Consider the following 23,331-nt stretch of genomic DNA (forward strand, 5'->3'; position numbering starts at 1 on the left):
AAAAAGGAAAAAAAAAAAAAAAAAAAAAAAAAGAAAGAAGTGTACAACGGGTAGAAAACAGCCCTGCCTGGGAATAGTGAACAGCTGGGCTTAGCACTGCCCTGCCAACATTTCTGGTGGCTTCTTTTCTTTTTCCTTTTCTCCTTCCTTGCTTCCAATTCACTTAACCTTAAAGTGTACAATGTAGTGGCTTTCAATACATTCACAATGTTGGGTAAACATTACTTCTACCTGGCTCTAAAACGCTTTCATTGGTCCCAAATAAAGCTCCATAACCATTAGTAGTCACTCCCTATTTCCTTCTCCCCCCCCACACCCCACCCCTGTCAACCAACAATTTGCTTCTGTCTCTCTGGAGTTACCTATACCATATCTCATTTGAATGGGATCATACAATATGTGATCTTTGTGTCTGGCTTCCTTCATTCAGCATAATGTTTTCAAGGTTCATCCACATTGTAGTGTGTATCAGTACTTTATTCCTTTTTGTGGCTGAATGTTATTCCGTTGTGTGGATAGACCACAAGTTTTTGATTCACTCGTCCTTCAGTGGCCATTTGGGTTGTTTATAGCTTTTGGTTATTGTGAGTGCTGCTGCCATTTGTTCCCAGGTTTTTGTGGGGACATGTTTTCAGTTCACTTGGGTAGAATTGCTGGGTCAGATGGTAATTCTGGTTAACTTTTTGAGGAACTATCTGGTGCCTTCTTAAAGAAACGTGTCCTGATTGCAAAACATGGTGAGTTGATGACATCACTTTCTGTCAGGCCCAGACAAATAGAGCTGGGCAAACCACGAAGGAGGGGGCTCCTGCTTACTTGTCTGAGATAAGAGCTGTTTCCAAGGACCTTCTACAAACCCATCAGAAATCCCTTTTCATCTTTCACGTCCTTCACACATTTCCTGCTTTGCACATACGCATGTGTTTCTGTGACAAAGTTGATCGTCAGCTGTTCTTTAGAACTGCAGTAATTCAGATGAGATCCTCTGAGAAGAAATCACCCAATAACAGCATCTCAACCAATGAACTTTATTTCCAAGCAGCTAATGTGAACCTCTTCCTTTTTGCCAATTAAAGCTTTCTCTTACCTTCCCTCAATGAATGCATTTGTGGCTTGCCATGGTATGCATTCCAGATTATAATCCTATTTCTATTCCCAAATAAATTCAACATATTTGGAGATATTTTTCTTTAATGTATCTCTTCAAGCTTAACAACATCTAGCAAGGGCTGCGCATTTGGAACTATCCTTGCATGGAAAACTTTGCCATCTTCTGAAGCAAAAGACCTGTGCCCTGGGCTTGACTGCCTTGACCCCTTGGCTGATCTGAACATCATTCAGTCCTTCTGGGCCTGCCTCCCACTGAGCCTGAAAAATGAGGAAGGGTCAATGCCACAGCTCAGCACCTCTGCATGGACCCTCTGAGAAGGGGCTAAGAACTCAGGTGTTACAGGAATGCTGGTCAGAATTCATCCCATTCTTATGGCCTTCAGAGCTCTGGCTTCAATAGTTACAATCTTTCCCCTGTACAGGTTGCTTAGCAACTGAGGAAAGAAAAGGAATTGAATGCTATGCTTGTGCAAAATAAGATCCCATTCTTATGGCCTTCAGAGCTCTGGCTTCAATAGTTACAATCTTTCCCCTATACAGGTTGCTTAGCAACTGAGGAAAGAAAAGGAATTGAATGCTATGCTTGTGCAAAATAAGGGGGAGTGTCACTCTGGCAACCCAAAGATAAGCAACAGGTGGCTGCAAGGCATCTGGGAATCTTTCACTTTCACAGCCTTTCTGTCTTTGCCTTAGCTCCACTTTTGTCTCTAAGTGTCTTATAAGCCTCAATTCCCTATGCCACCCCCTGGGGTTGCAGAAAAAGCAACTGCATAGCACTTGGATTGATACTCCACCCAATCCCTGTAAGTAACTACCCATCAATAACAATAAAAATAAACAACAGCAATAATAAACTCCTTGTAGACCATGTGGAGTTGCCTGCTTTGTTCTTCAGTCTCAGGATACCTTATCAATTTGGTGAGCACTGTACCATTAGCTCATTATACCATCAGACTCAGGTGAACTCAGGTGTCCTCAGGTGTTCAACTACCAGCCATCTGTTCACCTGCATGCCCAGCTTAGGATACAGCAGTAAAGAGGCAGACACTGTCCCCTCCCTTGTGGAACTTATGGTAGAGGGGGAGAGAGAGACATCAATGAGAAAACCTAACATTACAAATGGTTGCAAACCAGGAGGAAAAGTGCAGGGAAACAGCATACTGTAGTGAGGGGCAGGGGACACCTCATCTTCTAAAATTATGTCATTCTGACATTTCCTTCTGGTTAGGAGACAGTCTTTAGGTTTCAATGCCAGACGAGTCTGAAAGCTTCATTAGGACAGTTCGTCACTGTTCTGTGTTGTGTCATTTTATTTGTGGTTTCTCCCTCTCTGGGTGGAATCACTGGATTTCTTTCATTTTCTTTTGAAGAGAGGCAGCCCCCTGAAACAGAATTCTTTTCTCCAGCTGCCCATCTCCTGACTTCCTGCTGATAAACAGGAAACGTGAGGCTTCCTTTCAGTAAGTAGGTGGATTCTAGTGGGGTGTGGCTCTGGGTACCAGCACATGGTTAATAGAAAATGTTGGATCTGCTCAGAAGGCTGCAGGTTTCTTCCAGGTGTTTGCCCATGAGGGTGGGGACCCCCTCTCGATCCTGGGGTCCTCTGAGCAGACTTCACCATCCTCAGTAAGGACATTTTGAAAAGAGAAAGTGGTAGACATTTGACAGCCTGGATGTTTCTGTTGCTTTGCTTGCAGGGGATTCACTAGAGAGTGGGGAGGAGGATGTGTAGTTAAGAATGCAAGCTGCTCTTTAAATAGTCTTCTAAACTATTTGTATTTCTTGTTCACATCTGAAATTAAAGTGGTAGAAAAAAATGTTTATCGTATGCCTGGTGGGGAGGTCATGGGCTGGGGTCTTGTCTTTTTGCATGTGCTTGAACCTGAACCCTTTGGCCAGTGGGGCCTCTGATCCAAGTGAGGTTCAGCAGCTTCCAGCACCTGCGCCAATGTGATTTCAGAATGCATTCTCCCCATTTTCACCGAGAGCCTTTCTTTGTGGTTGTATTGGTTTAACTTTCCCTGTTTTATTGTTTTTCTAACGAAATGTCTTTCTCCTCATTTTACGTTCAGCCTGCCCTCTGTCTAAAGTCTTACAGAAGCTGAGGCCTTTGTCAGTGATCAAGTGGCCTGCATGCCCATGTGTGTCTGGGTGTCCCCACAAGTGTGTAAGCGTGTGTGTGTGTGTGAGTGTGTGTGTGTGTGTGTCTGTCTGTCTGTGTGTGTGGGGGGGGTGGTCCTGGTGTTTCCACAGGTGTGTGAGTGCATGGGTGTGTGAGTATGTGTACAAGGGCACTTCAAAAAGTTTGCAGAAAAACAGAATTAAAAGATAATACAAATCTTTCCATGAACTTTTTGAAGTACCGTCATATGTGTGGATATGTCTAGGTGTCTGTGGTATGTGTGTATGTGGGGGGGGGTGTCTGGGTGTCTCCAAAAGTGTTTGAGTGTGGGTTGGTGTAGCGGTGTGTGTGTGTGTGTGTGTGTGTGTGTGTGTGTGTGTGTGTGGTCTGGGTGTCTCCATAGGAGTGTGAGCATGTGAGTGGATGTGAGTATGTGTGGTGTTTGAGTGGTCTGAGTGTCTCCATATGTGTCGTGTGTGGGTGTGTCTGTGGGTGTTTTCTTGGAAGGGACTAGGTGTCTGTGGGGTGTGTATGAGGGGGGCTTTGGGTGTCTCTGTAGCTGTCTGTGAGCATCTGGCTGTGTGTGTGTGCATGACTCCGTGTCCCTGCATGTGTCTCTGTGCATGTAGCAGAAGTGGAAGGGCCAGAGCTGCTGGAGCTGCCCCCTCCTGGAAGCCTTCAGTCCTCTGGCTTTGAGGTTCAGCAGCTTCCAGCACCTGCGCCAATGTAATTTCAGAATGCATTCTCCCCATCTTCACCGAGAGCCTTTCTTTGTGGTTGTATTGGTTTAACTTTCCCTGTTTTATTGTTTTTCTAACGGAATGTCTTTCTCCTCATTTTATGTTCAGCCTGCCCTCTGTCTAAAGTCTTACAGAAGCTGAGGCCTTTGTCAGTGATCAAGTGGCCTGCATGCCCATGTGTGTCTGGGTGTCCCCACAGGTGTGTAAGCGTGTGTGTGTGTGTGAGTGTGTGTGTGTGTCTGTCTGTGTGTGTGTGGGGGGGTGGTCCTGGTGTTTCCACAGGTGTCTGAGTATGTGTACAAGGGCACTTCAAAAAGTTTGCAGAAAAACAGAATTAAAAGATAATACAAATCTTTCCATGAACTTTTTGAAGTACCGTCATATGTGTGGATATGTCTAGGTGTCTGTGGTATGTGTGTATGTGGGGGGGGGTGTCTGGGTGTCTCCAAAAGTGTTTGAGTGTGGGTTGGTGTGGCGGTGTGTGTGTGTGTATGTGTGTGTGTGTGTGTGTGTGTGGTCTGAGTGTCTCCATAGGAGTGTGAGCATGTGAGTGGGTGTGAGTATGTGTGGTGTTTGAGTGGTCTGAGTGTCTCCATATGTGTCGTGTGTGGGTGTGTCTGTGGGTGTTTTCTTGGAAGGGACTAGGTGTCTGTGGGGTGTGTATGAGGGGGGCTTTGGGTGTCGCTGTAGCTGTCTGTGAGCATCTGGCTGTGTGTGTGTGCATGACTCCGTGTCCCTGCATGTGTCTCTGTGCATGTAGCAGAAGTGGAAGGGCCAGAGCTGCTGGAGCTGCCCCCTCCTGGAAGCCTTCAGTCCTCTGGCTTGGGAGCCCTCCAAGGACTTTCAGGCCAATCTCCCAGAGGGAAGATAAATGACTGTCCCCTTGCTGATCTCACGGACTGCAGGGTGTGAACGATTGTTTCTTCCACTGGAATACAGTGTGAAGTGGACCACGCCTGGCCTTGAGGACCTTGTCAATCAACCCATGTTAGGCCTTAGGCAGGCAATTCCAGTTAGAAAAGCTCTTACCGAATTCTCACAATAGGGCTGAGTGAATGTTCTCAGCCTGAGCTGCACATTGGAATTCCCTGGGGGAACATTTAAAAACCTCTGTGTTCTGGCCATTCCCCAGATCAATTGAATCAGAATCTGTCAGGATGCCACCAGGCATCAGGAGACCCGACCGCAGTGCCTGGGGCTCATGGAAAGGCTTTAATTTTATTATTTTAATCAGAACGAGAAAAGCTTGAATATATGAATAATGAATCCATCCTGGATTATATTCCTCTTTATACCAATGCAGTCATAAAATACACTTTTTAATATGTTTTTATGGAGGAAAGGACCTACGGAAGTCCTAAGGCAGCTCTCACTGGCTGGTGGCTCCAAGTACCCCCACGATGCTGGCTCTATCATTGATGTGGTAGAATCCACAGCGCCTCTATTCATTCATAAAGTGATTACTGGGTGTGTAACACGTTCCCCAGACACAGCAGCCAATAGGAGAGACAGACTCCTTGCTCTTGGGGAATCAAAACAAGAACTTGGTCATTTTAGGGTTGCACTGCATGTTACGATAAGGTGATCTTCTGTATACACGCTTCTTCAAATGTTGTCTTCACCAGTCCTACCAAGAACTCTTCCAGATAGAAAGAAAAGCATCCTCACAATTTTACCAGTAAAGTAACAGAGCATGGGATAAGTGTGATTTATACGGGGCTAACAAGCAAGTCAAAGCAGAGGGACTCCCTCTGGTCCTAAAAGGTAGGAGGGGAAGACTTTGAAGACGCTTTTCCCCACTCTGACTCAGTGCCAACTACTTTTCTACTCCTAGCCCCCTCCATAAAACTACCAGAGCCTTTTGCTCAGAGCTCCCTCAACAGTGAGACAAGCCCACATCTGGATAATCTGCCTGACCCTCAACTGGTGCCTGTTCCATGGGGGGAAGTGGAGGAGGGGAGTCACTGCTTTAGCCTATATCTTATACCAAGTCACAGCGAGGGTTACAGGTTTCACTCTTTCAGTTTTGGCTTGTGTGTGTAAAGGGCTGCTGGGGTTTGAATGTCCGCCCCAAGCTCATGTTAGAACCTAACCCCCAATATGGCAGTGGAAGGTGGGGACTTTCAGAGGTGATTGGATCACGAGGACTATGCCCTTGGAGTAATAGGTTGATGATTTAATGGGTGTTCATGGGTGTGGTTCTGATGGCTTTATAAGGAGAGTGAGTGAGCAGGGTGGCTCTCTCTCTTGCTCTTGTGATTCTCACCATGTGATATCCTGCATTGCTGTAGAGAGCCACCACCAAGAAGGCCCTCACCAGTTGTCTTCCCCGGACCTTGGACTTCCCAGCCTTTAAACTGTAAGAAATAAATTTCATTTCTTTGTAAATTACCCAGTTTCAGATATTCAGTTATAAGCAACAGAAACAGATTAATACAGGTGCTCCTCTGACATCTGATGACTCAGCTTGCTCTCTCCCAGCTCGTCCAAGCTTCTGACAACAGCGGGAACAGGTACTTGATCTTTGACTGTGAAATGGCATTGACTCATAAATAGCAAAGGTAAATTAGGAAGTAGGTCTGTGGATGCTGGGAAGATAATAACCAATCATTTAGGTCACCCCCGACACCCCTGTCACAGAGCTGCAGTGCATATCATGGTGAATGCCTGCCATGGGCAGGGCATGTTCTGTCATTGAATGTCACAATGATTTGGTAAGGTGAGTGTCCCCTTCTCCATTTAACAGATGAAGAAACTTAAATCTGAGAGATTAAGTTACCAGTCCCAAATTCCAAGCTGGGGCCTTAGATAGAATGTCAACCCTCCCAGACCCAACATCTCCTATCCTTTTCTGGCTTTCACTTTTTTCTCCTTAGCACTCACAAACTATGCATTTTACTTATTTTCTGGGAGGGAGGCAGACCCCATGGCCCACCTTCAGGTTCAATGATTTGCTAGAAGGATTCAGAGAACTCAGAAAAGCCATAATATTCGTGGTTATGGTATTACAGGGTAAGACAGTCAAGTCAGCCAAAGGAAAAAGTGCATAGGGCAGAGTCAAGGGGAGACCAGACATGAGCTTTCAGTTGTCCTCTCCCAGTGGAGTCACATGGCGGTGCTTACATGTGTGGCAACAGGTACAGAGTATTTCCAGCCAAGGAAGCTCACCAGAGCCTTGGTGTCCAGGGTTTTTATTGATGATCAGTCATGGCCAACCTCCTGCATGGATGACCTTAGTCTCTAGCCCCTCCAGAGGTCAAGCAGATACAACATGGCCCAAATCCCTGACCTTATATCACATTGTTAGCATAGGCTATTGGGTGTGCCCAAGGCCCCCAGGTAAACAAAGACAATGACATTCTCATCAGCTAGGACATTCCAAATGCTTAGAGGTTACCTTCTGGGAGCTGGGCAAGGGCCAACCCTTTCTTTGGGCAAGGTTAACCTTACTGCACAGTACTCAATGAAGACTGAACCTGGAGTCCTCCACAGTGGGGAGAACAAAACCAGAATTGAGTGATAGTGGGTGCTGAACTCCAGGTTAAGAGAAAATGGACTAGCAGGTAACTCCACTCTCAGATGCCGACTGATAGAGGCTCAGACAGAGGAGGCAGGGACTGAGAGGCTCAGACAGAGGAAGCACTTGCCAACAGGTAGTCTTGTTTTGGGCGCTGATGTGAGGGATTGGGAAGTGGCCAGGAGGGGGTGTGTCCCTTCTATTCTCTGAGCCTTGACCTCAGACTGTAAGAGCCAAGGGGTGGGGAGTGGACCGGCAATGTCTAGGCTTCCCTCTAGCTCTGAAATCCCCACTGCTCCGACTCTTGGTCCCTCGGGTCTCCTTGCTCTGTGGAGCCCAGGCTGGTGTGAAGGCACCTGGCAGGTATATGAGGGGTCCCTTTCGATGCTTTAAGGCACGTGGCCAGAAGAGTTGGACCCTCAGTCTCAGGAGAAAAGATGCTGAGCTAACCTGATGGATGACTTCAATGGGCCAGCTGCATCCTCCAGGTTTTCCTTTTGCTTGAAGGAAAATGAGTGATTCCAGGAGAGCATAGCTCACAGGAGACCTCCAAGTACCCTACAAAGTGGTGAGAATTTACTTCGTCCACAGAATATTTTGCTTAAAAGCAATGCAAGTATGACTATTTGATCTTTGACTGTGAAATTGAGTTTGTGACTCTGATTTCTGCTCCCCCGCACCCATTTATGTGCTGGTTCTGGATAGACATTGCATGTGTTTAACATCCACCAGATGTTTTTTGAGAGCCTACCTGTGTGGGAAGGCCTGCAGAATGAATTTCTTTCTTTCTTTTTTTTTTTTTAAAGATGACCGGTAAGGGGATCTTAACCCTTGACTTGGTGTTGTCAGCACCACACTCAGCCAGTCAGCGAACCGGCCATCCCTATATGGGATCCGAACCCGGGGCCTTGGTGTTATCAGCACTGCACTCTCCCGAGTGAGCCATGGGCCGGCCCCAGAATGGATTTCTACAAGTGGAATTTCTGGGACAAAGAAAACGTTCTTCCCCTTCCTCTGCCCAGCAAGCATTTATTATGGCCATAACATGAGGGTGTTTTGAATGATACAGAGAAAGGAAGGTCTTTGGCCTTGAAAGTATTACACTGTGCACATGAGCTTTATCAGACTTGCACCTGCAAAACATCCAAGTGTCTCTTCTTTTTCTTTTTCTTTTTTTTTCGTGGCTGGCCCGTGCAGGGGTCGAACCGAGGACCTTGGTGTTGTCAGCACCATGATCTCACCAACTGAGCTAACCGGCCAGCCCCCTTTCTGTCTTCTTTTCCTTGAGAGCCCTATGTCCTCGTTCTTCACTAGTTCACGTCCAGGCTTCTTGGCCTTTTCACTTAAAAACAAATGTTTGAATAATTTATTTTTGAGTAAGCATTATATACCCTAGAACAAAATCCAAATGGTACAGTGAAAATGGACTCTCCCTCATACCTCTGGCCCCTCACCCAGTTTTTTCCCCAGACAAAATCACTGTTACCAGTTCTGGTGGATCCTTCTGGAGAGTTCTGTACATTAACCAGCAAATACATGTATTTTCTCTCTCCCTTATGTCTTTTCTTTTAACATAAAGTGATGGTATAAAAACACGGTGCTCTGCATCTTGCTTTTTGCACTTAACGATATATCATGGAAGTGATTGTTCTTTTCTACAGCTGCATACTACTCCACCACGTGGATGTGCTTGTCATTTATGTAACCAACCAGTCCTCGTATTAAAGGACATGAAGGTGGTCTCTAGTCCTTTGCTATTATAGGCAGTGATGCTGTGAGTAATCTTGTAGATGTACAAGTATAATTGTAGGATAACATCGTGGGCAGAATGGCCCCCAAAGATTTCTACATCCTAATCCCCACAACCTGTGAATATAATACAAGGCCAGAAGGAACTTTGTAGATGTGACTAAGGTTACAGACCTTAAAACAGGGAGCTTATCCTGGATTATCTGGGTGGGCCCAGTGTGGTAGACTGAATAACGGTTCCCCAAATGCATTCACATTCTGATCCCAGAACCTGTGAACGTTACCTTATACAGTAAAGGAGACTTTGTAGATGTGATTAAGTTAAAGACTTAAAGATGGGGAGATTATCCTGGATTGTCATCCTGGTGGGTCTGGTGTAATCATAGTGGACCTTAAAAGAGGGATGCAGGAGGGGTAGAGTCAAGAGAAAGTGATGTGATGACTGAACCAGAGATTGGAGTGATGCACTTTAAGATGGAGGAAGTGGCCATAAACCAATGAGTGCAGGAAGCTTCTAGAAACTGGAAAGGGCAGGGCAATGTGTTCTCCCCCTCAGAGCCTCCACAAGGAACCAGCCCTCCCAATACCATGACTATAGCCCAAAGACATCTGTGCTGGACTTCTGATCTCCAGAACTGTAAAAGAATAAATTTGTACTGTTTTAAGTAGTAAGTTAGTGGTAATTTATTATAGTAGCTATAGGAAACAATGCACCCAACCTATCACATAGGCCCTTAACAGCAGAGAATTTTCTCTGGAGGCAGCAAGATGGGACAGAAGGAGGTATTCAAGGCAGGAGAGAAACTCAACACCTCGTTACTGGAGGGGGTCACGTGGAAAGTGGGAGAAGGAGTTTGGACACCCTCTAGGATCAAAGACCAGTCCCCAGATGGAAATGGGGACCTCAGTCCTACAACCACCAGGAACTGAACTCAGCCAACAGCCCTGAGCTTGGAAATGGATTCATCCCCAGAGTGTCCAGAGAGGAACACAGCCCATGGTCTCAGCCTTGGGAGGCTCTGAGCAGAGGACCCAGTTGAGCTGGCTGTGCATGGATTTCTGAATTTATGACCATTTGGACAGAATGAATGAAAAATTTAGCAACTTAAAACAACACCTGTGTATTGTGGTACTATGTTATGACAGCAATATAGGTAAATAATGACAGAAATATAGGGATTTCTGAATTTATGACCATTTGGACAGAATGAATGAAAAATTTAGCAACTTAAAACAAAACCTGTGTATTGTGGTACTATGTTATGACAGCAATATAGGTAAATAATGACAGAAATATAGGTAAATTTCTAAAAGTGCTATGTCATCTAGAAGAGGATTAAAAGGTAAGTGCACATCAAATATTAGCAGCTGCTAAATTTCCTCCTTAAAGGTTATGCCAATTTTTATCCCCACAATAGTGAATGTAAATGCTTGTTTCCCTACAGTGTAGCCAGAATACTGTTTGTCACAATGTTTCATCTTTATCAATCTGATAGATGAACAGGATGTCATACAAATAATTTATTTTTGAGTAAGCATTATATACCCTAGAACAAAATCCAAATGGTACAGTGAAAATGGACTCTCCCTCATACCTCTGGCCCCTCACCCAGTTTTTTCCCCAGACAAAATCACTGTTACCAGTTCTGGTGGATCCTTCTGGAGAGTTCTGTACATTAACCAGCAAATACATGTATTTTCTCTCTCCCTTATGTCTTTTCTTTTAACATAAAGTGATGGTATAAAAACACGGTGCTCTGCATCTTGCTTTTTGCACTTAACGATATATCATGGAGGTGATTGTTCTTTTCTACAGCTGCATACTACTCCACCACGTGGATGTGCTTGTCATTTATGTAACCAACCAGTCCTCGTATTAAAGGACATGAAGGTGGTCTCTAGTCCTTTGCTATTATAGGCAGTGATGCTGTGAGTAATCTTGTAGATGTACAAGTATAATTGTAGGATAACATCGTGGGCAGAATGGCCCCCAAAGATTTCTACATCCTAATCCCCACAACCTGTGAATATAATACAAGGCCAGAAGGAACTTTGTAGATGTGACTAAGGTTACAGACCTTAAAACAGGGAGCTTATCCTGGATTATCTGGGTGGACCCAGTGTGGTAGACTGAATAACGGTTCCCCAAATGCATTCACATTCTGATCCCAGAACCTGTGAACGTTACCTTATACAGTAAAGGAGACTTTGTAGATGTGATTAAGTTAAAGACTTAAAGATGGGGAGATTATCCTGGATTGTCATCCTGGTGGGTCTGGTGTAATCATAGTGGACCTTAAAAGAGGGATGCAGGAGGGGTAGAGTCAAGAGAAAGTGATGTGATGACTGAACCAGAGATTGGAGTGATGCACTTTAAGATGGAGGAAGTGGCCATAAACCAATGAGTGCAGGAAGCTTCTAGAAACTGGAAAGGGCAGGGCAATGTGTTCTCCCCCTCAGAGCCTCCACAAGGAACCAGCCCTCCCAATACCATGACTATAGCCCAATGACATCTGTGCTGGACTTCTGATCTCCAGAACTGTAAAAGAATAAATTTGTACTGTTTTAAGTAGTAAGTTAGTGGTAATTTATTATAGTAGCTATAGGAAACAATGCACCCAACCTATCACATAGGCCCTTAACAGCAGAGAATTTTCTCTGGAGGCAGCAAGATGGGACAGAAGGAGGTATTCAAGGCAGGAGAGAAACTCAACACCTCGTTACTGGAGGGGGTCACGTGGAAAGTGGGAGAAGGAGTTTGGACACCCTCTAGGATCAAAGACCAGTCCCCAGATGGAAATGGGGACCTCAGTCCTACAACCACCAGGAACTGAACTCAGCCAACAGCCCTGAGCTTGGAAATGGATTCATCCCCAGAGTGTCCAGAGAGGAACACAGCCCATGGTCTCAGCCTTGGGAGGCTCTGAGCAGAGGACCCAGTTGAGCTGGCTGTGCATGAATTTCTGAATTTATGACCATTTGGACAGAATGAATGAAAAATTTAGCAACTTAAAACAACACCTGTGTATTGTGGTACTATGTTATGACAGCAATATAGGTAAATAATGACAGAAATATAGGTAAATTTCTAAAAGTGCTATGTCATCTAGAAGAGGATTAAAAGGTAAGTGCACATCAAATATTAGCAGCTGCTAAATTTCCTCCTTAAAGGTTATGCCAATTTTTATCCCCACAATAGTGAATGTAAATGCTTGTTTCCCTACAGTGTAGCCAGAATACTGTTTGTCACAATGTTTCATCTTTATCAATCTGATAGATGAACAGGATGTCATACAGTAGTTTTTTAAAAACAATTTTATTGGAGTGTGATTGACATACAAGGAACTGTACATATTTAAAGTGTGCACTCTGATACATTTTGATGTATGTTTATATTCATGAATGTATCACCACTATCAAGATAGTGAAAAGTGTTCCTCATCATAATCCTTCCTTTCCACATCTCCCCAGACAACCACTGATCTGCTCTTTGTCACTATAGATTAGCTTGCATTTTCTAGAATTTTATATAAATGAGGACATACAGGATGTACTTTTTTTCTGGCTTCTTTCACTCAGAATAATTATTTTGAGGTTCATTCATAATGGATACAAGAGCAGTCTGTTCCTCTTTATTGCTGAATAGTATTCCATTGAATGGATGTACCACAATCTGTTTACCCATTCACCCATTGAGGAACATTTAGATTGTTTCCAGTTTTGAGCTATTACAAACAAAGCTGCTATGTGTATTCATGTACAAGTCTTTATGTGGACATATGCTTTCTCTTCTCTTGGTAAACACCTCAGAGTGGAATAGCTGGGTCAGGCAATGGATGTTTAACTTTTGAAGAAAAAAAACTTGGTAGCTTTAATTTGCATTTACTTTATGCCTCAGGTTGAGCATCTTTTAGTATGATGAAAATCTATTTATGTGTACTTTTCTATGAACAGGGTGCTTGTATACTTTGTATATTTTATTCTTTTTTTTTTTTTTGGCTGCTGGCCAGTGTGGGGAACTGGACCCTTGACCTTGGTGTTACAAGGCTGCACTCTAACCAACTGAGCTAACTGTCCAGCCCTATTTTGCTCATTTTTGAGTAATCTGTCTTTCTCCCCAACTGTATGTGATGCTCTTTTTATCATATGATAAATCTTGCATGTACTTGACTCCTTTCTGGTGCCTCTATTTTCCACTTGCACACAACATGGAATTGGAAGACACTTCACCAGTAATTTACAACCCCTTCATCTTGCCAAAGGGTAAATGAATCCAGAACAGTCAAGTAACTTTTCTAAGGTCACACAGTTAACCGAACAAGCAAGCAAAGATATTAGCTCACTTCTCTCTCCCCTTAAACCCCTGGCTTTTCCAGCCTTACTAATAATCAACAGAGAGCAGGTTTCTCTCTGTTAACTTTTTTATTTCAAAGATAAGAGATGCAGCAGTAATGGGTCATAAAGGTCAAAATCATATGTGAAATCTTCTACCCAGTCCTTAAAAAGCTCAGAGTGCCTTCTACTGGTCAGTTCTTCTCTGCCATGGGGGTATCTGTGGCCCTCACACCCACTTTTCCCAGCTCCGCAGAATAATACCATCTTTTGATGGTTTAAAAGGAAAGCTTCTCCAACCTGAAAAGGCTGTGTACTGTGTGATTCCAACTATGTGATATTCTGAAAAAGGAAAACTATGGAGACAGTAAAAATATCAGTGGTTGCCAGGGGTTGGGGGAAAAAAGGATGAACAGGCGGAGCCCAGAGGTTTCTAGGACAGTGAAACTACTCTGTATGATATGATAATGGTGGACACATGTCATCGTACATTGGTCCAAACCCACAGAATGTAAGGCACCAAGAGTGAACTCTAATGTAAACTAGGGGCTTTGGGGGATCATGGTGTGTCAATGAAGGTTCATCCATTATAACAAATGCACCACTCTGGTGGGGGATATTGATAACGGGGGAGGCTGTGCATGTGTGGGGGCAGGGAGTATTTGGGAAATCTCTGTACATTCCTCTTAATTTTTCTGTGAACCTAGAATTGCTAAAAAGAAAAAAACCAAAAAAACCCCAGCATCTTAAAAATTAGAAGTCTTCTTAATTTTGGTAATTCTGGCCTGAGTGTGATGGGCTTTAATTCATCCTCTGGCTTAATTCACGTTGACCAGAAGCTCCATCCCCAGTTGCTGGCAAACCCCATCCTGCACATCCTCTTAAGGAGGAAGCAGGACTTTCTTACTTTTGGTGGGAGGAAGAGGAGGTAGGAAGCTGGGTCTATGTGAATGGTTTGTCTAGGAGGGTCTGACTCTGTGAATCAAGACCTTGAGTCCAGGTGCTACATCACACCAGCTGACCAGGGTTTTGGCCACGAATAGACATGAAGAAGTGAGGCCAGAGGTGTGGGGACCCTTCCCTGGCAGACTCCAGTCTTCAATGGCAAACCCACTGGTCATCAGAATGGACTGGAGTGAGGCCCCCCTCCCCTGGTGGTTCTGATTTTCCAAGCCTGGAATTGGACCTGGGAATCTGTATTTATAGTAAATACCCCTGTGATGTTGCTGTGTAGACTGGAAACTACCACATCAAAGATTGCAAGGTTTTTGCTCAGGTTCCTGACTTTGAATGGGGGTGGAGGTGGGGAGATCCAGGCCTGTGGGCAGAGACTAGAATCTCCTGCAGGAGAAGATGGAGAAATAGTTATAACCACCGAGCAAAGCTGCCAGAGTTAAAAGAGCAGGGACTCTGGAGCCAGAATGGGTCCAAATCCTCATGACCTGTGTGACATAGGGCAAATGACTTAACCTCTCTGTGTCTCTACTTCCTCATCTGTACAATGGGATAATGGGATAATGCTAGTTCCACCTTGCAGGGTCTTTTTTTTGGGGGGAGGGGGAGTTGATTGAATTAGTTAATATACAAGAAGTGCTTTGTCCAGTGCCCGATGCAGTTTCCTAACAACCCCTGAGATGTAGTTTTAAGCTTTTCCCTACAGCATTTAGCAGCCACCCCAGAACACATCAAAGGCCCCCAGATAGCTGTGACCTGAAGGGCCTTTGAAGTCTTCAGGCCTGTGGGTCAGGGCTTCTGAGCTCTGCCAGTGAAAATGTCTGAACTGGGGGGAGGGGGAGAATTATTAGTTTCAAAATGTGAAAAGAAAATGTCCCAAGTCTAAAAGCATAAATGGTTAAGTTTCTACAAAACACGATTTGTCAACCAGTCAACTGTGTCTTAATTTGACTCTAAGGAAGTTCTATTAGAAGTACATTTCACTCCCACTACTGGAAGTCAGTATGTTGAAGAGATTTCTGCACTCCCATGTTTATTGCAGCACAATTTACAATTGCCAAGATATGGAATAAACCTAAGTGTTCAACATGGATGAGTGGATTTTAAAAATGTGGTATATATACACTATAAGCTTTTCTAAAAAGTACATTTTACTGTCCATCAGCAGCTAAATGGATACACAAAATGTGATCTATCTTTCAACAGAATACCATTCAGCCATAAAAAGGACTGAAGCACCAATCCACACTACAATGTGAATGAACCTTGAAAACATACACTGAGTGAAAGAAGCCAGACACAAAAGGCCACATACTGAATGACTCCATTTACATAAAATGGCCAGAAAAGGCAAATCCATAAAGACAGGAAGCAGGTCGGTGGTGGCCAGGGACAGGGGCGAGAGGAACGGGGAGCAATTGCTTAATGGAAGTGTGGTTTCCTTTTGTGATGATGAAATGTTCTAAACTTGGCTGTGGTGACTGAATATATTAAAAACACTGAATTGTGCACTTTAAATGGGAGAGTTGTCTGATATACATTATATCTCAGTTTATAAAAAGCATGTTTACTGCAGGAAACAGATGCACATGAGGAGGGGCTTGTCCATAGGCCTGCCAGGAGCTTAAAGAGGTCATGACCAGGGAGCATGGCTACCTGGACTTAAAACCCATAAGCTGCAGGTGGAGGTGAGTTTGAGGTGAGGGAAGCAGGGGAGACTGGGAAAAGACAATGAGCAAGTATGAGCAGACCCCTGGCCTCCCTAGTACCCTTCTCTCCCCTCCTGGGAAGCCTTGAGCCTAAAGCCCTGAAAAACCCTGCCCAGTGTGCAATGGGTAAGACAAACCAAACGTCAAACCACAGAACCAGATAGTGGGGACAGTGCCACATATCATGGATGTACTCAGTGCTACTGAATTATACACTTTAAAATGTTTAAGATGGGCCGGCCCGTGGCTCACTTGGTAGAGTGCGGTGCTGATAACACCAAGGCCAAGGGTTCGGATCCCATATAGGGATGGCCGGTTAGCTCACTTTGGAGAGCGTGGTGCTGACAACACCAAGTCAAGGGTTAAGATCCCCTTACTGGTCATCTTTAAAAAAAAATAATAATAATAATAAAATAAAATGTTTAAGATGGTCAATTTCATGCTCTATATCTTACACCACAGTTTAAAAAAGAATCAAACCACACCGTGTTACAGGCCGAAGGAAGCAAGCTTCCTTTTTTTTTCCCTTTAGGCTGAAAAGAGATTTTCCCCCCTCATTGGTCAGAAACCCCCTCCCTCCTTCCCTCCCTCCTTCCCTCCTGGGTGGGGTGCTGATAACTTTATGGGAGAGGCTTGTGATTGGCTGGGTCTTTCCCTTGGAAGCCCCCTCCCTGGGCTGGGAGAGTGGATTGAAGCCAGCATTTGTCTTTGGGGGAGAAGGTTCCTCTCAGGGCCATGCTGAGCTGGAGAGGGAGGCTGGCACCCATGGGGCTCCTTGGTCTGCTCCTGCTCTGGGCGCTGGCAGCAGCGACATCTGGACGTAAGTAAAACTGCTGCGTTCCTGGCTCTGTCTGGGGTGAAGCAGGTGGCTGCTCAGGAAACTGAGACCAGCGGGGGTTTGGAGAGCGACGGAGACCAGATCCCAAATCCTGAGTGAGGAAATGCTGACCCTGGGGCCCACCGAGCTTGTCTGCAAGATGTTTAGCGGGTCTCCAGCGCTGCGTTGTGAGCGGCTGGGTTGGAAGATTCTCAGCAGTTCTCTGATGTGGGTTGAGGTTCTGAAATGAATATTCACCTACCATCTGTTTACTGCAGGAGGGCTTAGGGCAGCGCTATCCAACGAAAATATAACGTGAGCCAAATGCGATTATAATTTTCCTCCTAGCCACATTTTAAAAATGTGTAAGAAAAAGAAGCAGGAGAAATTAATTTTAATAACGTATTTTACGTAACCCAATATATCCAAAATATTGTTAGAAAATGTAATCGATATGAAAAAGTATTTAGAGCATCCTCAGCCTGTAAAAAAAAAAAAAATATTAATGAGATATATTTTCCACTCTTCAAAATCCAGTGTGTATTTTATACTTAGAGCATATTTCAATTTGGATGCTAAAATTTCATTGCAAATACTTGATCTGTCTTTAGAGTTTCTGAAATTTAGAGTTGAGAAAGTAGATTCAGAAACTAAGTTGTTTCAAACATACTGGAAATTTTTCTAATAACTGAACTGAGTATCTGTTTTTTAATTAATATTTTATTAAATTAATTAAAATTAAATAAGTGAAGTTTCTCTGTAACACTAAGAACATTTCAGATGCTTAATAGCCATGTGTAGGTAGCAGCTGCCCTACTGGATCATGGGCTCTTTCATTTGCTGTATCTCAGCACCTAACACTGCCTGGCATAGCACAGACCACAGGTTCTAGGTAAATCCGTGTTGGCTGGATAAATGAATGAAGTGATGAGAACTGACATCTGAGAAAGCTGTTATGAGACTTGATTTCATTTCCTGGCTGTAGAGATGACATCGATTTCAGTCCATTTCAGATCTCTCCCAAGAAGTGGGTAGGATCTGATTGATTTATTACCTCCCAACACTCAAGGCGTTCCCTTTCTTGGTTAATTTATTAATCTATCACTGAATAAACTTTGTTTTTCTGAAGCACTATTTTTCAAAAATTAAGTGTGCTTTTTAAGTACTTGAGAAATGGGCTTAATTCCAGCAGACCTCTCTCAGGACACACCTCACTTCTGGAAGGAAAAACAGATGTAGAGATTGTCAGTCAAGCAAACAGGCAGAATGCTGGGGTTGTACACACTGAGAGGTTTTTTGTTTGATTCTTTTGGGCGGCTGGCCAGTGTGGGGATCTGAACCACAGTGTTATCAAACACTGAGAGTTTAATGATTATGCATAAACACGTTTAATTTGGTGCCCAGGGTTGAAGTTATCAAAGAGTTGTTGGTAAGTTGGAAGGGAAATCGATTGGGCTAAATGTCTTTAAAATGTGGTTTTATCTTTTAGTATTCTACTTTAATGCAAAAAGGGTTTTTTGTTAGATGAGCCAAAATATTCAGGGGGAAAACCCTACCAGATATCCTACCACGTTTTATTGTTTCAAAGGGTCCCATTCTGGGAATGTGATTTGTTTTCCAAGGGATTAAACAGCCTGGCATGTGTAGTGATTACCAGGTGAGGCACAGTGGGGTGGTTTTGAGGATGGAAGTAGTATTATTGGAAAAGCCATCCACTGTATGAAGATAGCTGCAGATGGCTGGCTGCCTGGCTGAGACACCGGAGAGTGTGGACGGTGCCCGGGAAATGTCCAGGTGGCAGGAGGGAGGGATGCTGACCCTTCCCAGGGAGGAGGGTCTGGGAACCCCCCGGGAGTGTCCTCAGCAGCCTGAGGTAGGGGGCTGAGGGGCCACCGAGCTCATGTCTGTTCATACTCTGGCTGTCCTCTACAGCTAAGATGGTGGGGGAAACGCGAGTGTGATGCAACCCTCAGGGAGTGCCACCACCTCCCGCCATTGGCTGCCGCAGCCTCTTGGTCTTGCGTTTGGTGGCTCGTCCACTCATGCATTTATCCATTCACCCATGTTCTTATTCATTCATAGTAGTGTGGTGGGGAAGGCTGTGGACTCTGGGGCCAGGCTGCCTGGGTTCAAACCCTCATTCAACCACTTACTAGCTGTGTGCTGTGGGGCAAGACATTTAAGGTCTCAGTGTCTTTAATGTGAAACGGGAGTAGTAATAGCACTTACATTGGGGGATTGTCAGGGAAATTGAATGAATTGAATATATAAATTGCTTGGGATAGTGCCTGGCAAACAGTAAGTGCCATATAAGTTAATTATATTCGTTTACTCATTTGATCTTTCCAGTGTCTACTAGGGACCAGGTACTTTTCCAGGAGCTGGGGGATACGATGCTAAATAAGACAATCGAAATAATTAAACCATTTACAAATTTTATAAGGGTTATGAAGAGAATAAGTTGCTAAGGTAGAGAAGGACAAGTGGGGGACCTGCTGTGCACTGAGTGGTCAGCGTGGGCCCCCCTGGAGAGAGATGATTATGCTGGGACCTAACGGAGCCTAGGATGGAGGGCTGGGGAAAGAGTGTTTGGGCAGCAGGAACAGCATGTGCAAAAGTCCTGAGCTGAAGAGGAACCTCCAGCACGGCTGGAGGACGAGAGAGGAGTGGGATGTGGCTAGAGGGGCAGGCAGAGGCCGGCTTGCATGGTTAGGATTTTGTTATGAGTGCATGTGTATGTGAGGGGACCCAGGAGCTGTTACGCAGGGTAGTGATGTGATCTGATTTATGTTTTTAAAAGATGACTCTGGTTGCTGGGTGGAAGATGAATTGTGGACACAGGGGAAATAGTTAGAAGTCTGCTGCAGTCATCCAGGCAAGAGAAGATGTGGTTTTGCCTAGAGTGGTAGCCATGGAGATAGAGACACGTGGATGCATGGATGGAGGAAAGGAGGGATGGATGAGTGGATGGGTGAATGGATAAATGGATAGATGGATAGCTGGATGGATAGGAGGGATGGATGGATGGACAGAAGAAGGGAGGGATGGATGAGTGGCTGGCTGGCTGGCCGGCTGGATAATGGATGGATAGAAGGAGGGAGACCTGCATTTGTTGATGGAATTGGCAGAACTTGTTGATGTATTGGACTTGAGGGTGCTGATGAGGGAAAGAGTGTAAACACAAATGACCCCCAGGTTACCAACTTGACCTATCAGGGGACAACGATGCCAGTACCTAAGAATGGAAATAGCATGTTTTCCAAAGGGTAGGGAGATCACTTCTGGTCCCATGAGAGAATGGAGAGCTGGCATTATCTCTTCTTGTCCCCTTGTCCCCCTGGGCCCTTAAATGTCCTCTTCTATGAGCAGGTCAGCAGCCTATGGTGTGGGGCTATCTCATGCCTCCTCTGGCCTTGCCTTGGTTACATCTGATTTGTGATTTTAGAAATTCTAGATTCACCGGCGGGACAGGAGGCCTCCTGCATGATGGCATGTGCAGGTGAGTGAGTCTCTCAGGACACCTTATCACACTTCTCTAGATGAGAAGCCTGAGCCAGGGTGGGACAGGGCAGGGGTGGTTTAGGTGGGGTGAAGCTGACCTGCTGCAGGGTGTGATTAGGGACAGCCCTGGAGGGCTTAGGCCACATTCCCAAGGAGACCAGTTGGGAGAAGCAAGGCCAGTTCTGCAAAGGCCACCCACAGGGTTAGAGAAACACATAGCAAACCCAGAGTAGAATGCCTTAAGCCATCCCAGCCCCCAAGGCAGTGAGGCTTTTTCCTCAGACCTTGTGGTTCCCAGGTGGAATAAATGTCTTTGGCCAGGTGATTCTATTTGCATCTCGGGGTGGGGCAGAGAAGGGAACCTTGGCAAATTTTTTGAAAAGAGAGAACCATCGTGGGAATGTGAGGTGTGGTTTGTCTCATGAAATTGACATGAAAATATTAATTCAATCGCAAGCCCTGGGGAACGGTGAGGAGTCATAATTAGGTTTCATAATTGATCCCCTGGCCTAAATAGAAGGTTAGAGAATTGATCAGAGATTGGTTAGAGAACTACAGATCTCCTTGTTCCCTAGATCAGCTCTTCCCCAGAGCAACTATTCCCACCCCCCACCCCCTGCCCAGGCTGGCCAACTTTCCAGCTTTTCTTTTATAAAGATCGAGATAACAGTCCCCACCTTCCACTTGTTGTCCATCAAAGAGGTAGCTGAGAATTCAGACTGCCCAAGTTTGCATCCTAGCTGTATGACCTTGGGTAAGTTAGTTAACCTCTCTGAGTCTCAGTTTCCTCCTCTATAAAATGGAAAAAATAAAGAGTACACACCTCAAAGTTGGTTATAAGGTTTAAATGAGTTAATGTAAATGTAGATCAATAGTTCACAACTGGGGTGACTGTGCCCCCCCCCCCAGGGGACATTTTGCAATGGCTGGAGACACTTCTGGTTGTCACAACTGGGCTGTGTTATTGGTACCTAATGGGTAGAGGTCAGGGATGCTGTTAAACCTCCTTACAATATTCAGAGAGCCCCCACAACAGAATTATCTGGCCCCAAATATTAATAGTACCCAGGCTGTATCTTAGAAGAGGGCCTAGCCCACGATAACACTGGCTAACATTATGTGAGTACTTGTTGTTATTATCTGTATTATTTTCTTCTTCACCCTCATGGGGGTATGCAGCTACTCAGCCTTCCCCCAAGCTTGGAGCAGGCAGCTCAGGGCCCATATGGAGAGAGGGAGGTGGGAGCAAGGATGTCTAAATAGTCTGGGTGGAGTTGGGGTCTCAGGGGGTGACAGACTGTCAAGATGACATTGCTCCCTCTGTCTGCCCTCCAGGGTCAGCTGGGCCTCACCTCCCTGTGGGCACCAGATACACCTATCGCTTTTCCACCAACACCAGCACCAGCCTGCAGGGGACCTCAATGGAGGGGAGAGGCTTTGGCCTCCAAGGCTTGGCCATCCTTGATGTGCTTGGCCCATGCCAGATGGCATTACGGGTAAGTGTCTTTAGGCAACTGGGAGATCACGTAAACACTGGGGAGGGGCCATAGCACTCCAAATTGACAATTTGACTAATAAACAGAAAGGAGCTTTGTGAGGAACCTCATATTCAGCATGTGCGGACTCCAGAGAGGAATATGAGAAGGTAACACCATTTTGGTTGTAGAAGATGTCATGATGGGCCCAGTGGGGGAGTAGCAGGAAAGAGTGTAGGGGTGTTCCCTGGAGCAAGAAGAGCCACAGAATGGGGATAAATTGTGCCCTAGGGAGGATTTAGGGTCAAATCTGTAGGTTCAAGGAGTCAGCAAAGTCAAACCAGGTCAAGGCCTTTAGACAAAGGAACAGACTGGGGTAGAAACACAAGGCCTGGATGGGTCCTCCAGGCCTGCCCTGGCCTGCTTTCTTCAAGGCCAGTGTCCATGGGCTTGGGTTAAAGGAAGATGGTACGGTGCGGTGGCGTTAGTCCTGGACTCTGCCAAGGCAGAATTATGAGCTAGACTTACTTGGTGGTCACAGGTTTCTTTTCATCAAGATTTTCCTGAAGCTCACCCAAGTTCTCGCAAGTAGAAGTGCCTGGCCATTCTCCTCTGTCCCATTTCTAATGACTGTCAAGTGCTTCCTGGACAGACCTTCCCACCCCACGTAAATGGCCTTTTCGTTTCCACTGGAAGCCGATGTCATCCTTGTGAGGCATTTCTGAACTGGCTGGAGCACTTGCTGACAAGAGTTTCTTAGAACTGTTTTGTTGTGTTTTCATGTAGACTGCAGAACAGGGTCTTTTGTGGGGTGGCTCTTAAACTGTCCAAAATGTCTGTGTTCTAGCCAGAGCTGCCACTTCGTTAGAGTCTTTGCTGTCCTTTCACATCCATCAAAACCCTAGCGGTTGCTTTTTTCTGCAGGGCCAGTTTTCACACAGCACATTGTGTACTGCTGCTGTTCTATTTGTTTGCTTCGTTTTTAAGCATTTAAGAGAAGTTGAAAATGTCAAATGTTGGTAAGGGTATGAAGAACTGGCTTATTTTAGGTAAAGTGGAAATTTCATGGCCACTTGAGAGGCTAATCAATGAAATGTATTTTTAGTGTAAAAAGTGTAAAATCGTAAGTATTCAGATCAATGAATTTTCACAAACTGAACATTCCTGGATAGCTACTACCAGAGCAAGAAACAAATATAACCCCAAGGCGCTGGCCCATGGCTCACTTGGGAGAGTGTGGTGCTGACAACACCAAGTCAAGGGTTAGGATCCCATTTCTGGTCATCTTTAAAAAAAAAAAAAAAA

General features: G+C 45.0%; 1 protein-coding gene across 1 annotated transcript in view; it reads left to right on the forward strand.

The window, feature by feature from the left end:
* Positions 1–20,536: 20,536 nt before the first annotated feature.
* Positions 20,537–23,331, forward strand: part of LOC103609474 — a 119,609-nt gene continuing 116,814 nt past the window's right edge. The window contains exons 1-2 of the mRNA XM_008593793.1: positions 20,537–20,549; positions 21,887–22,047. Of these exons, the coding sequence (XP_008592015.1) occupies positions 20,537–20,549; positions 21,887–22,047 (174 nt within the window). The remainder of the gene's footprint in view (positions 20,550–21,886; positions 22,048–23,331) is intronic.

Source organism: Galeopterus variegatus, unplaced genomic scaffold (genome assembly GCF_000696425.1).
Source record: "Galeopterus variegatus unplaced genomic scaffold, G_variegatus-3.0.2 Scaffold161, whole genome shotgun sequence".
Classification (NCBI taxonomy): Eukaryota; Metazoa; Chordata; class Mammalia; order Dermoptera; family Cynocephalidae; genus Galeopterus; species Galeopterus variegatus.